Source organism: Falco naumanni, chromosome 5 (genome assembly GCF_017639655.2).
Source record: "Falco naumanni isolate bFalNau1 chromosome 5, bFalNau1.pat, whole genome shotgun sequence".
Lineage (NCBI taxonomy): Eukaryota > Metazoa > Chordata > Aves > Falconiformes > Falconidae > Falco > Falco naumanni.
The window spans coordinates 68560054-68572386 of record NC_054058.1 but is presented as its reverse complement, the minus strand read 5'-3'; the positions used below and the strand labels follow the sequence as shown (position 1 = coordinate 68572386).

At 46.6% G+C, this 12333-nt stretch overlaps 1 protein-coding gene across 1 annotated transcript; it reads left to right on the top strand.

Annotated features, from left to right (window-relative positions):
* The first annotated feature begins 4722 nt into the window (after positions 1-4722).
* LOC121089365 (heat shock factor protein 5-like) lies at positions 4723-9033 on the top strand. The gene is made up of 4 exons (XM_040596566.1): positions 4723-5029; positions 5766-6068; positions 8832-8976; positions 9030-9033. The coding sequence occupies exons 1-4, from the start codon at positions 4723-4725 to the stop codon at positions 9031-9033; spliced, it is 759 nt and encodes a 252-aa protein (XP_040452500.1).
* Positions 9034-12333: the final 3300 nt, after the last annotated feature.

The window sequence follows — 12333 nt, the reverse complement described above, 5'->3', positions numbered from 1 at the left end:
GGAACACTTCAAAATTTTTCCAAAGTATGTCAAAAAAGATGATCTGTGTGAATGAATAATTACAAGAAACAGTCATGTAAGGCTTGTCCTACCCTTAAAACTTTTTGTATCAGAAGATGCTTATCTAGCCAAACTGCTTTGCAACTCAGGCTGACCAGAGCACACCCGTTGCTACCGTAGCTCAGCTGACAGATAGGATCTTATGAAGCTGCATTAGCTTGGTGGATTAGGACCACCAACCAAATTCCTGCGCTCTGCACCCCAAAATCACGATAGTAGTACATGAATTTTTGGGAGCATGAATTTATAGAGCACTCGTCTTGATAAACATCAAAGTCATCAACCCTCTTTCCTCCACAGACAATGGAGTAGAGCCCTGTGCTGGGAGCCCTCACCAGCATCTTCTGGTTCTCAAATGCTGACTTAGGGGGGCTGCCTGTCCTTGGAGCGAGTGTGCCCTGGGCTTGGGGGGTGTCACCTCGGTACCCTTCCTGCCCCCCCACCCTACCCCCACAGACTGCTCACCCATCAGACCCCAATTCACAGCACAGAAGGGTGCTGTCTGCATCCTGCTGACCCCACACCAGGGAACAGCAGGGAGTGAAATGAAACCGGTTTTATAGAGGGTGCAATTAAAGGAAGCAAGAAGTTCATCATCCCCCTTTAACAGGTGGTGAGTTTAGGTAAGCTGCTCTGATGACAGAACTGCTGTGCAGTTGGATAGCCACAGACTTCTGAACTTTGTGGAAGATAGGTCTTTGGTTTACATTTTGGTCACAAAGGATTTTTCTTCCCGCTGAAAAAACACCCCAGTAACTTATAATAGTATTTAAATGCAGTCGTTTTAGTACTGGTGAACACTCCGCAACAGACTGACAGCATGATAGTCTTAACAGGTCTATCTTGTAGAAATCTTTCTAATTTCTCAGAATATATTTTACAGTATTTCTTAGTGTAATACTATTATCTTCAACCTCAGCTTTTAAAAAGGTTTTGGGGGAAAAAAAATCCTGCAACAAAATTAGAAAATTCTAACATGTTTTATGGCAACAGTTTTAAATGAAACTGTTTCAGCATTGAAAATCCATTAGAAGTGGGACAAAACCTCCCAGCATAAAGACGACTATCTAGGGATTCAATTACTGAAACTCCTTGCAATCAACTTATTTCAGTGGAATATTCTTTTTTCAAGCTTACAAGAAAAAAACATTCTTGAAACGAATCAGAGACATCAACATCAAAGTTTCTCTGCATCACAAAGCAATAAGGCAATTTAATACGGTATTAACACATGAAACAGAGGTTAACTATGCTTCTCAAAGATCACTTAAAACAGAACTGAGAAAAATGGGCTGATGATATGTTCTTAGGCTTCTGTTCTAAAATTGTCATGTTCCATAGTTTCAGATGAGTCAGCTGAGTAGGAAAGTTGGTTGTCTTGTACTGTGCTTGTGCTTCCGGACCTAATCCCATCCCTAATTAAAAATAGAGATTATTTGCCAAAATTTGTCAGATCTGAAAACAGTTTTGAGTTTAATCTTATCTGACTTATTAGCAAAGCATCTAGGTCCTTCTTTCCTTCCTAACTAAGATGAAATGGATAGAAATACTCAATGTTTACTTACGTTGATCCAGAACAAATTAAAATGTAGTAGTATGAGACTCTGTCTTAGCTGCGTTACAAGAGGTCTGGAGCTCAAAGATTTGTACTGCTATACATTCAATAAGAAAATAATACCCATCCTTCTGTACTAGCTAATTATTTCTTTAGCTAGAAAAAAAATGTAAGAAAAATCACTTTTCTTCCAAAATGTTAATTCTCTAGGGAATGTTTCTCAACGGTTCTTTGTTATCTTCCTAACAAAACTGAAAATAATTACAGCAACACTTCTTACCACTCACAAATCTAACATGCATATAATCATGGTAAGAACAGTTATTTTCCAGCTTTGTATTATATATGTACATTCCTCTTATGCATTTAGAGGTGGACATTTTCAGCCCAGGAAGGGTGACTGTACGTAGCATGTCTGGCCTTCTGCAAATTACAGGCTTGATAACGTAAACTGGTCACTTCCTCAACTAACTGGTAGCTGAACAAAAGCACACATTGATTTACATTTTCCAAGTGATGAAAAATCCTCCACTTAACCTGGTAAAACCTTCCAGGGATTAAGTGCTGCCTTTACTAACAGTGGTATGTCCTTGGATGGTAGTCAGGGTCAGCACACTGCATGGAAATGCAGCTGTCCTTGCCCTGACATACAGCAGACAAGCTAACAATAACATTTTTGTTCAGCTCTGCAGAATCAGTTTGCAAAATGTGTAATCTACATCGTTAAGTTGGTAGGGGGTTTTTGTACTATATATATATGTATAAGCAAGGGAAATGTAGAAAACCAGGAGGTTATTACAAAGGGTTGGAATGGAGGTTAAGCACTGGCAGAAGAGGATTATGAATTTCTGGCAAAGGCCCACCTTCTCGTCTGTACAATGGACACACCGCTGGTGTCCCGCAGCAGGGAAGGAGGAAGAAAGCTAGCTGCAGAGAAAGGCACAGCTGTGGGAGAGGCAGACACCAGAGAGTAACTGCCATGGTACATGGCAAATAGGGGCGTGCGGGCTAACAGCAATTTGAGTTCACATGGGTGAAAAAGAAGGAAAGCACTGAGTCCATATGTCAATGACACAAATTAGTAATAAGCTATTTATTCTTGCAGCTCCCATCACCTTTGGCTAATAACAATCTTTGACAGTAAAGTAACAATTAAAGCCCTCAGGACCAAATTTAACCCACTGACCAAGAAGTGGCAAATGAACCCAGTCTTGTGGCTGAAGTCAAGAATGGCCAGTGGTACGAAAGGGACCGCTGTTTCTGTGTGTTAGTTTTAGGGAATCATGCTCTGCATTTCAGTTATGGACGACGTATTGCTGGCTCTGCCCTGATTTACGGATGATACACTAAAAACCTCACCTGTCCCACCATCAGGTAGTCATGGTCTTCTGGCACTCTTGCTGCACAGGGAGAAAGAAACCCAAATTCATTTCACTGAAGTAATGCAAAAGACAACCTCAAGAATGCCGAGAAGCATTTCTTTGTGGACATTTTTCTGGATTTTTCAGATTTGCTTTACTTAAGTTTTGGCTGTTTACACTGAGCAACGTAATTCTGAATAAATTATTACAGAGGGGGAAAAAATGCAAAGCCTCTTGAGAAGATGACAGCATGAGCTTACTAGAATTGTAGGCCATTAATTCCTTGGGTAAAGCAGCATCCTTCTGTGGTGCTGGATTTCAGCTTTGATGACAACATTGACAAAATTTCTGCTTCTGGTTTAATTTGAAGTGTGAAACTCTGTTAGCAACCCCACCCAAACATCATTTTCCTCACTTCAGCTATGCAGAAGAGCAGAGGGATATTACTTTCAGTTTAAAAATAGGAACAGTTTCCCATCAGTTTATTCAATTTTGCCCCCTTTCTGGAAGTTACTGCGCTTTTACTTGCCTTGGTGGTTAGGGGCTGTGCTGTAAACCAAAGCAATAAGGACGACTTTAGTTAAGGAAGAGGTTTGGTTCTGTACCTTCTTGCTAAGAAATCTTACGACAACTCCAAGATAATATATTTGAGGTCAAGATAATATATTTGAGCTCACAAAACACACAGGTGCTCAGTCTTCTCACTGTCTTGCTTTGAGGGCAGCCAAGACAGAGGAATGTCATTTTCTTCTGCCACTGCTGGTGACCTGTGGGCAAGATGCAAGCAGAGAGAGATCACCGCACTCTTCCTTCCCTGGCTCCCTGCTCTTCTTTGCCTGTTGGTTCATAGCAGATTCCTGTTCTGCAGCGGTAAGGATGGTTCTGCTGGTTCCTGCAGCCTGCCTGCAGTCACAGCTGACAGCACAAGGCTGAGGAGAGGGCAGATCTGCACCAGTGCAGCTCAGGCACCGCCTCAGAGCTGTGCCAGCGCACAGTGCAAGCACTCGCAGTGACAAAGGTGCCGCTTTAAGAGTTCTAGTCTTTGTGAATGTAGCTAATCTTGTTCTTTTTTCCTCTCTCTTTTCTTCACACACACGCACCCCCCCACACCCTCCCTTAGCCAAGTAACATTATGGTACCCAAAACATCCTGTGGCAATCAGTTCCCCGGTTTCCCTGTGATTAAGTACCTGATTTGATTTCTCCTATTTGAAATCCTCCATTAGTCGTGCTTGCCTCCTTTACACTAACTACAACTTTACTACCTATCTTTTTATACAATAACTGCCCCTCTGAAGATTCCTTCTTCAGCATTTCCTTCCGCTGAAGCTAGTTTTTATCCTCGCTGCTGATTTTCTCTGCCCCGTTTTAACTCCACCTGATCTGTTCTGGCGTGGGGATCAGAGCTGCACAGGTCTGGGGTGGGTTTAGGGCAAACGTGACACAATTCCCGATTTGTTCCGTGTTCCTCTGCACTCTTTATAAATTTGCTTTTCCTTTTGTGAACTGCCAGTGGTTTTCAAGCCGACACTTTGCAACACCTGCTCTGCCGGCTGCATTCCTCCCGGCGGGGCACGCACCAGCCCGGGGTGCCCCCGGCACACGGAGCAGCTCCCCAGCCCCCGCCGCCCGCACCCACTCCGCCCCCTCCGTCCCCGCCGCCCGCACCCCGCGGCAGCCGCGGCGGCCCGGGCAGCTCCGGCTGCTCAGCAGAACCCGCCCCCGCCCCGCCCCTCCCTGGGATTCGATGTTGTGTCACGTGGCGCTGCGCCCCGCCCCCTTTCCCGCGCGCCGTCCCGGGGCGCCGGGCAGCCATGGCGGGGTGCGGGGCCGCGGAGCGCGTGTTCCCCGCTCTGCCCCGCCTGCAGCCGCTTTCCACGGCCCGGCGCCCACCCGCGCCGTGGTTCAAGGACCTCCAGGCTGCCCCCGGGACGGCTCTGGGCTGGCAGCGGGGCCGCCCCGAGCGGCAGCTTTCGGCCCCGGGCCTCAGCCGCCCGGTCGCTCACAGAAGCTACGGGAGATGCTGGTGGCAGCGGAGCTGAGGGGCCGGCGGGGTGAGGGGACCGGCGGGGCGGAGGGGGTGGCCGAGGGGACCGGCGGGGCATGGCCCGGCTGAGGGGTCTTGGGGAGCTGAATGGACGGGGGGAGCTGAGGGCTTGGCCGGGCTGAGAGGATGGCGGGGCCGCGGGGGATGGCGGGGCCGCGGGGGATGGCGGGGCCGCGGGGGATGGCGGGGCCGCGGGGGATGGCGGGGCCGCGGGGGGATGGCGGGGCCGCGGGGGATGGCGGGGCCGCGGGGGATGGCGGGGCCGCGGGGGGATGGCGGGGCCGCGGGGGGGCCGGGCTGCGGCCGTGCCGTGCCGAGGGACCGGGGCGCTGCGCGGACCAGCGCCGCGGCGGGGCTGAGGGCCGGGGGCCGCGCGCGGCGGGCAGCGCCTCGCGGGCGGGGCACGTGCCGTTCGGCGCGTGGCGGGGGAAGCGGAGGCCGCGCGGGCGGCGGTTGAGCGCGGCGTTGGTGCCACCTACCGACACGGACGCGTCGCAGCAGCCCGTCCCCGTCAGTGCCGACACCTTCCCCGCCAGACTGTGGCGGCTGGTCAGCAGCCCGCGCTGCCGCTCCGTTCGCTGGGTGCCTCCGGCCAGGGGCTGCTCATCAACCAGCCGCTCTTTGGGTGCGAGCTGCTGGGCGCCGGGCCGGCCGTCGCCGCGCAGCCGGGTGGCGACGGGGCAGCGGCAGCCGCCGGTTTCAGCAGCTTCATCCGGCAGCTCGGTCTCTATGGCTTCCGCAAGGTGGGGATGTTGCCGGGGAGCAGTGTGGTGGGGCCCGGGCCTGGGCCGGGCCCAGAGGGTGGACAAGGCAACGGTGGCAACTGCACCGGGCCCTGCATCACTTCCGCAGCCCCCGCTTCTGCCGCGGCCGCCCCGACCTCCTCGTCCACCTGAAGCGCCTGACGAAGGGCAACAGGGCGAAGATGGCAGCGGGCCTGGCTGTGACCAGCCGCCCACCCAACCGCTTCCAGCGCTTGCTCGGCACGCCGCTGAACGGGCAGCCGCTGCCTCCGCCCTCGACGCTCAGCAATGCCAACAGGCCTGGTGAGTCGGAGTGGGCCATGTGGGGTCTTGGTGGGTTTTTGAGAAGCGCTGGGTGGCATGGGATTTGAAAATCAACGCTCTCCTGAGGGAGAAGGGTTACCTGTCCTTGCCGGTGGCATCTCAGTTCACCTGGTGTAGGGAAGCTGTTGTTGTTTATGCAGGTAGATCTGCTGCCAGTAAGCATGAGTAGCATGGTTCACATGTATTTCAGGCTGCCTGTAGACTACAGTACAGTCTCTGTTGCGTACTACACTAAGAACACCCTTGCTCGATCTCTGGAGCTGGCACAGCTCTACCAGATGCACGTTACTGCTTCTTGCCCGTCAGTAAGGATGCCCATCAGTAGGGATGCTTAATAAGCTGTCATTAAATGTGTGTGAAACAGTGAGTCATGTGAAGTGGTAACTAGAGCATCCTGTTAGTTTTGTGCAAAGGAGACAAGACCTGGTAGTAAGATTTTTGTCAGTTGTCTCCTGAAAAAGAACTCACAAGCTACGTAGTTTTTAAAAGGGATTGAATGAGTAGGTGAGAGCTAATTAGAAAATAATACTGCTGAAAAGCCCTAGAACGTGTTTTCTTTCTTTCTAACCCTCTTTGAGAGGATCTGAGTTTTCCCAAGACAAGTCTGAGCCCTCAGGATTACTCCACAAAATTTGTATCGGCCCTAAAGCTTTGTAGTTGGCGCTGTGTAAGGAAGATGTGAATATCTTGCTTTGCAGTGCTCTTGGGCTGCTGCCAGAAGAGCACTCCGGCTTCCCATTCCCTTGGTGGCATGTTAACTGTCATCTTCCTTGCAGCTGATACAGCAGCGTGTTGGTTCAGCGCAGTGATCGGAGAAGACTTTAACAGCCTATTTGTGGCTGGCTCTTGGACCCGGGTGATGCACCCCATGGGTGCAGAGCTGTAAGGCGCGGTGTAGGAGAAGCGGCAGGACTGTGCGACCAGGAGAAGGGGAGAAGCAGTTGACGGTACTGCTCTCTGCAGCACCGGCTGGCATTTAGAGCAGAGTAGGGTATCCCCATACTCTTGGTTACTGTGTCAGGGTAGGAACTGTCATCTAATTCAAGTGGTGTTTTCTGTGATGTGTGTGGAACTGCACGTGCAATACCAAGAAGACAAAATGAAGCATCTGAGAAGGGATGGAACTTATTTCAGTAGGGAGGCTAGGAAGCATTTAAACTAATGATTTGATGTTAACCTTGTTAAGGCTAAGGTGAGTCATTGCAGACTTCAGTGACATGTGGTTTGTCTGATGTAATGCAGACCATTGGTAAAGGAAATTATGAGAAAGAGATGACTCTTTCATTTTTTGTCCTCTGTTTTTATGGCTGCAGTTTCAGAGTTTTTGCTCTAGGAGTCTCATTTTCTAGAAAGACAGAACAAGGAAAACATTGGGGTTTCTATGCAGTCAAGTTCTGACAGGCTGACAATGCACTGTGCGCTCTGTACTGACTGTTCAGGGGCACGTCTGTTCCCAGTGTCTTGCAGGGTGTAACGCTCTGTTAAACATTCAGGAACAATTCCTGGACAGCAACTGGAGGTTGGTAACTTGGCATCCCGTGGTGTCTTGTTTACGTGTTAGAACTAGATAATCTTCATGTCCCTATCCAAAGGTAAAATATAAACAAAAGAATTTTCATACCCCTGCTCCTTCTCTGTTTATAAATGGTGAAAGTACTGAACAGGAAATAAACGGTCCTATACATTAAGTCTTAGCAAATCTTCAGGGTCAGCTGGTATTTATTTAGTGATTCTTAATGATTAAATGTGAACTTGCAGAATAATGACTGTATGTTAGTGATTTCTTGAATTAGTTTTCATCAGAGGAGTGCAAGAGGTAAATGTGAGGCTATTTTTAAAAAAAGTCCTTTTGAGTGAGAATTGGAAACTACAGGTCTGAGAAAGCCTGGCTTCTAGATCAACCCTATTGACGTGAACCGTCCTGAAACTCGTAATTCTCATGGCTAAATGCAATCCTGCAGGGGAGTCACAAATGCAGTAGTTCTTGCAGAAATCAATGAGCACAGGCGTTTGCGGTGTTACTGTCAGTGTTTCCACAAAGTCACCGAAACAGAAATTGAGCTGTCATGGTATAAAAGCAAATACCATTTCATGAAACAGTAACCGTCTGAGAGAGGAAACTATAAAATAATAGAGAAGAATAAAAGGACTCTCTAGGAAATAACAAAATGGCAAAGTCTGGGATATTTTAGTCTGCACTGAACTAGTTGAGCTGTCTGCGAAAAAATTGGCTTTGAAATTTTTTTCTTGACCAAATAAATGACTTGTCATAAAGTACTTGCAAAGTCCTTTGGAGGATTTTGACATTGCCCTTCCCTTAGCTGTTTGTGAGCTGTCAGTAGTGGAGTTTGGTCAAATCTTGCTTTATGATGTCCCTTTTTTAGAATGTATTGTCTGATTTAACACACCGTACTTTCAAAAATTGCTTTTGTTTGGTTTAGTAAGTTACTACGCATTTTGATTTATAGCATGTTTCTAAATATGGGTAACTCGTTACTGCCAGTTTAAGGAGATTGAATGCTACGCAGACACCTCTGTGTTGGCGCTTCGCTCGTGTGCCACACAGCAGTTACTGCTTGCTCGGGTCTAAGAGTACAGTCTCCTTTCTGGATTAAGTACGCTGGAGCAAAGGTCGTCTTCCCAAATCATGTTGTAGAGCCTTGGCTCCTCATATTGCCTTTCTTTGCCTGTGAAAACTCCTTTCCTTAACACTTGTTTCGCTTTATTTTGTACCCACTGCAGGACTGCTGACTGTAGGACAGTTTCATCAACTTTACGGTCAAGGTGTTTTCTCTCCTTACTCCTACATGGCAACCTCGTGCCAAGCCCCCAGCACTTTACCAGCACAAAGATTAGATGCGACTCCAGTCCCTTCCACTTGGATCCAGCAGGGACCACTTGGGTTGCTGCCAGGGCAAGGGGCTTCCCCAGCTTTTCCAGATAAAGGGGCTGCCTTTCCTGTACTCCAGACACTTCCAACAGGAGCCACGTACACACTCCAGCCTGTGGCTTCTCTTCCGCCACTTCAGCAAGGGACCCAAAGCGTTGCCACATCCATTGCAAATTGCAGCAGCTCTGCATCTTCAGTGCCATGCTCAAAAGCCTGCTATCCAAGAGGTATGAAAAAAAATGTCTGCATTTGCTTTTCAAAAACAGATTTTAAAGTGAGACTTTCAAATATTTTTCTACAATACTCCGCCATGTGTATATCTCAAGTGAGAACTAGAAAGTGTCAAGTCTAAAAGGAAGATGGACCTAAAGCAAAAGGAGTTTCTGTTTGGTATTCGTGTCCTTCCTCCAGATTTTGTGTGTCCCCTGGTGATTTTCTGGATAGCCTTTCTGTTGAGGTGAAAGGGCGAGGAGAAGAACATTTGTCCAAAACTAGTCGGTGTGAGGCTAACTTTCATTTTTGTTTTTTTAATTAAGCAAAACTTGGACAATGATATTAAAGCACTGAGACCTTGTTAAGAAGTAGTATCCTAGGCCTTGGTCTCATGTTTTTCCAGGTTAAGGTTTTAAACTCAAAGATCAGTCAAAAGTATTGTGCAGAACAGGGGTCCTCAAACTTTTTAAACAGGGGGCCGGCGTGCGGATTAGATGGCAGGAAGTCATCTGCAGCTGCTTGGTTTCCCCCTCCAACCCCCGGCGGGGGTGGTGGTGGTGTGGGGGTTCTGTAAATACGGGGGGCTGGATTGAGGACCCTGGGGGGCCATATCCGGCCCGTGGGCTGTAGTTTGAGGACTCCTGGTGTAGAATATTTCATTCTGCTCATACTATTTTTGTATCTGAATTTTTTTTCTTGCTTAGCTTCTTTATGTTGTATTTTTTGATGCACTGAAGACTAGAAAGTACAAAAGTCTTGGCTCCTTTCTTTTTTCTAAATTATTTCTGCCACAATTGTCAGTCTCACTTAATCACTCAATTACAAAATAAATCAGTCTCACTTAAGTGTTTTTATTCTTCAGAAGAGGAGTTGAAGCAAATTACTGTTCTTTTCCTTGCCCTTACCTTGAATGGGAAAAATCACATGATAGGGTATTTTCTGGGGAGTGGTGGTGTATTTGTTGTGGGTTTGTGGTGGTTTTTTTAATTTCCCTAAAACTTCTGAAATTCAGAACAGTGATTCTTTCCTTGAACAAACTAAAGCTCAGTTGTTATTCTTTCCTTCTGCCTGCTCCTCCTTTGGCAGCCGCACCTTCACAAAGACAGCTATCTATCCCTGTTTAGAAATCCTACACAGTGAAATCATTAAATCTTTTGTGCATCTCTTCTGAGACCTCTGCTGAGAACATTTCAGACAATAATCAACAGTTCCCGTAACGTCATTTTTGTCAAGGAAGGGTTCTGAGGAGCTGGGCATTTCTTGTAGACACACTTAAATGTTTAAGAGACAGGCAACTCCTGCCACGTGCTCCTTATGCAGAGATTACTGTGGTGGCCAGAGTGTGCAGCCTGCCTTACCAGATGCTAACTATTAAGTCTTCTCCCAGGAGCAGGTGTCCTGAGAATCACAGAATGGTTTGGGTTGGAAGGGACCTTAAAGATCAGCAAGTTCCCACCCCCCTGCCGTGGGCAGGGACACCTTCTATTAGACCAGGTAGCTCCAAGCCTCATCCAGAATACTTGCTTCATTAAGGTGGGAGGTGGTCCCCGCTTTGTGTCTCTATTGGTACAGAGCATAGGCTGAAACTCATCATGATGAATTGTAGTTGTCTCTGTCTCAGCTAAGGCCCCAGCCCTCTCCCGTAGTCAAGGGAAGGAAAGGGGCGTCTCGGGTGCGATTCACGTAGCTCGGTTTAGAGTTTGTCTTGGGGTAAGATTACTGGTGTCCTGGAAGTGCCTGTTTTGAAGTACTGCCTGCAGGGGAGCTGAGGGAGACCAGCGTAGATTTAGACATGAATATGGAGATCTCTCTCACTGGATGACGCTCCTTTTGCTTTAAGTTTAAAGGACAACTTGGCTATGTTGCTCAGGTAGAATCTTCTGGGGTGGGAGGTGGGTGTGAGAACGCAGTGAAAACATACCAAATTTTGCAAGGTGTAATCAAAACTAAAATACAGAAACTTAGGGAATCTGAGGCGTTTGAAACCTCCAGTGAATTAATTAGCGTTTCTGAGAGTGTAAGTGACATTTCACTGGAGTATGATAATACTTTTAATTTTCACTGTCACTCTAGGACTGTCTCAGTGGTTTTACTTCTGTGCCTGTGTATCTCTTAATCTCTCCGCTATCCTTTCTTCTATATATTATAACATACAGAATGCTGAAAGTGTGTTTCTTCATATGTCCACATGAAAAAGTCTGGTTTCCTTCATCATGAGAGCACAGCAGCAAGATTAGTTTGTTTGGAAAGTGATAGTTAACCTTAAGATATGTATTTAGTAAGTGAGAGAACTAAAGAATGTATGTTCAATCTTATTCTTGACTCTATTCATTTCACTTTTGAAGTCCCATTAAATGAAATCAAAGTAGAACTTTGTCAAAAGATTTCTTTTTGTGTGTATTCAAACTTGTTTGTTAACTTCCGTGACCAAAAGATTTCCCTGGTTTTTCATTATGATTCTTATTGAAAAGTCAGTAACATAAAATATGCTCATGTAAGTCTTTTTTTCCCCACTAGCCTTAGACCATAATTAGTTTAAGGATTTAGTTCTGTTTACTTTCAACTATCTGCAAAACCTTTGACAGTAGTAGAATCGCATCAAAGAAATGCGTTGAAGCTTTATTATCTGAGAGTGTCTAATAATGAAAAATCAGTCATGGAGACCATGTGAGACATATTAGTTATTGGTGCCACCTGACAGTGCAAGTCCAGTCGCGCCTTTTGAATGCATCTGTGCCTGTAGGGTTCATTTACATATGAAGACCTTTCTGGTGAGTGGTAGTTTAGGAGTAGTCATGATATTCTTCGGAATGATACACTCTTGGTTAAGATAATTCATTTTCTTTGTAAGTCTTAAAATTCACATGGTCACAAGTGTGTATGAACACCTAGGCTCAGCTATGTGAATACGCTTTCTGTGGTGTATTGTGACAAGAAACTCAAGCAGCCAAATCAGAGAGGTGATACTAAGACACAAAAGACTCTGATTATGAAGTTTCTGCATGTATGTGTGTGTGTTACCAATTTTACAATATATGTTTTTAATATATCTATACATATCTTAAATATTTTTAAGGTTAAGAAATTGGTCTTAAAATGACTTGGGAGGTAACAATAAATTTCTGGAATGTCGTTTACTGT

Excerpts from the sequence above, each read along its gene's own strand:
- LOC121089365 (XM_040596566.1), top strand. The coding sequence starts at position 4,723 with ATGTTGTGTCACGTGGCGCTGCGCCCCGCCCCCTTTCCCGCGCGCCGT. Across the intron at positions 5,030-5,765 it reads GGAGCTGAGGGGCCGGCGGG|GTGGGGATGTTGCCGGGGAG; the intron begins GTGAGGGGACCG and ends GGCTTCCGCAAG. Across the intron at positions 6,069-8,831 it reads CAGCAATGCCAACAGGCCTG|GACTGCTGACTGTAGGACAG; the intron begins GTGAGTCGGAGT and ends TACCCACTGCAG.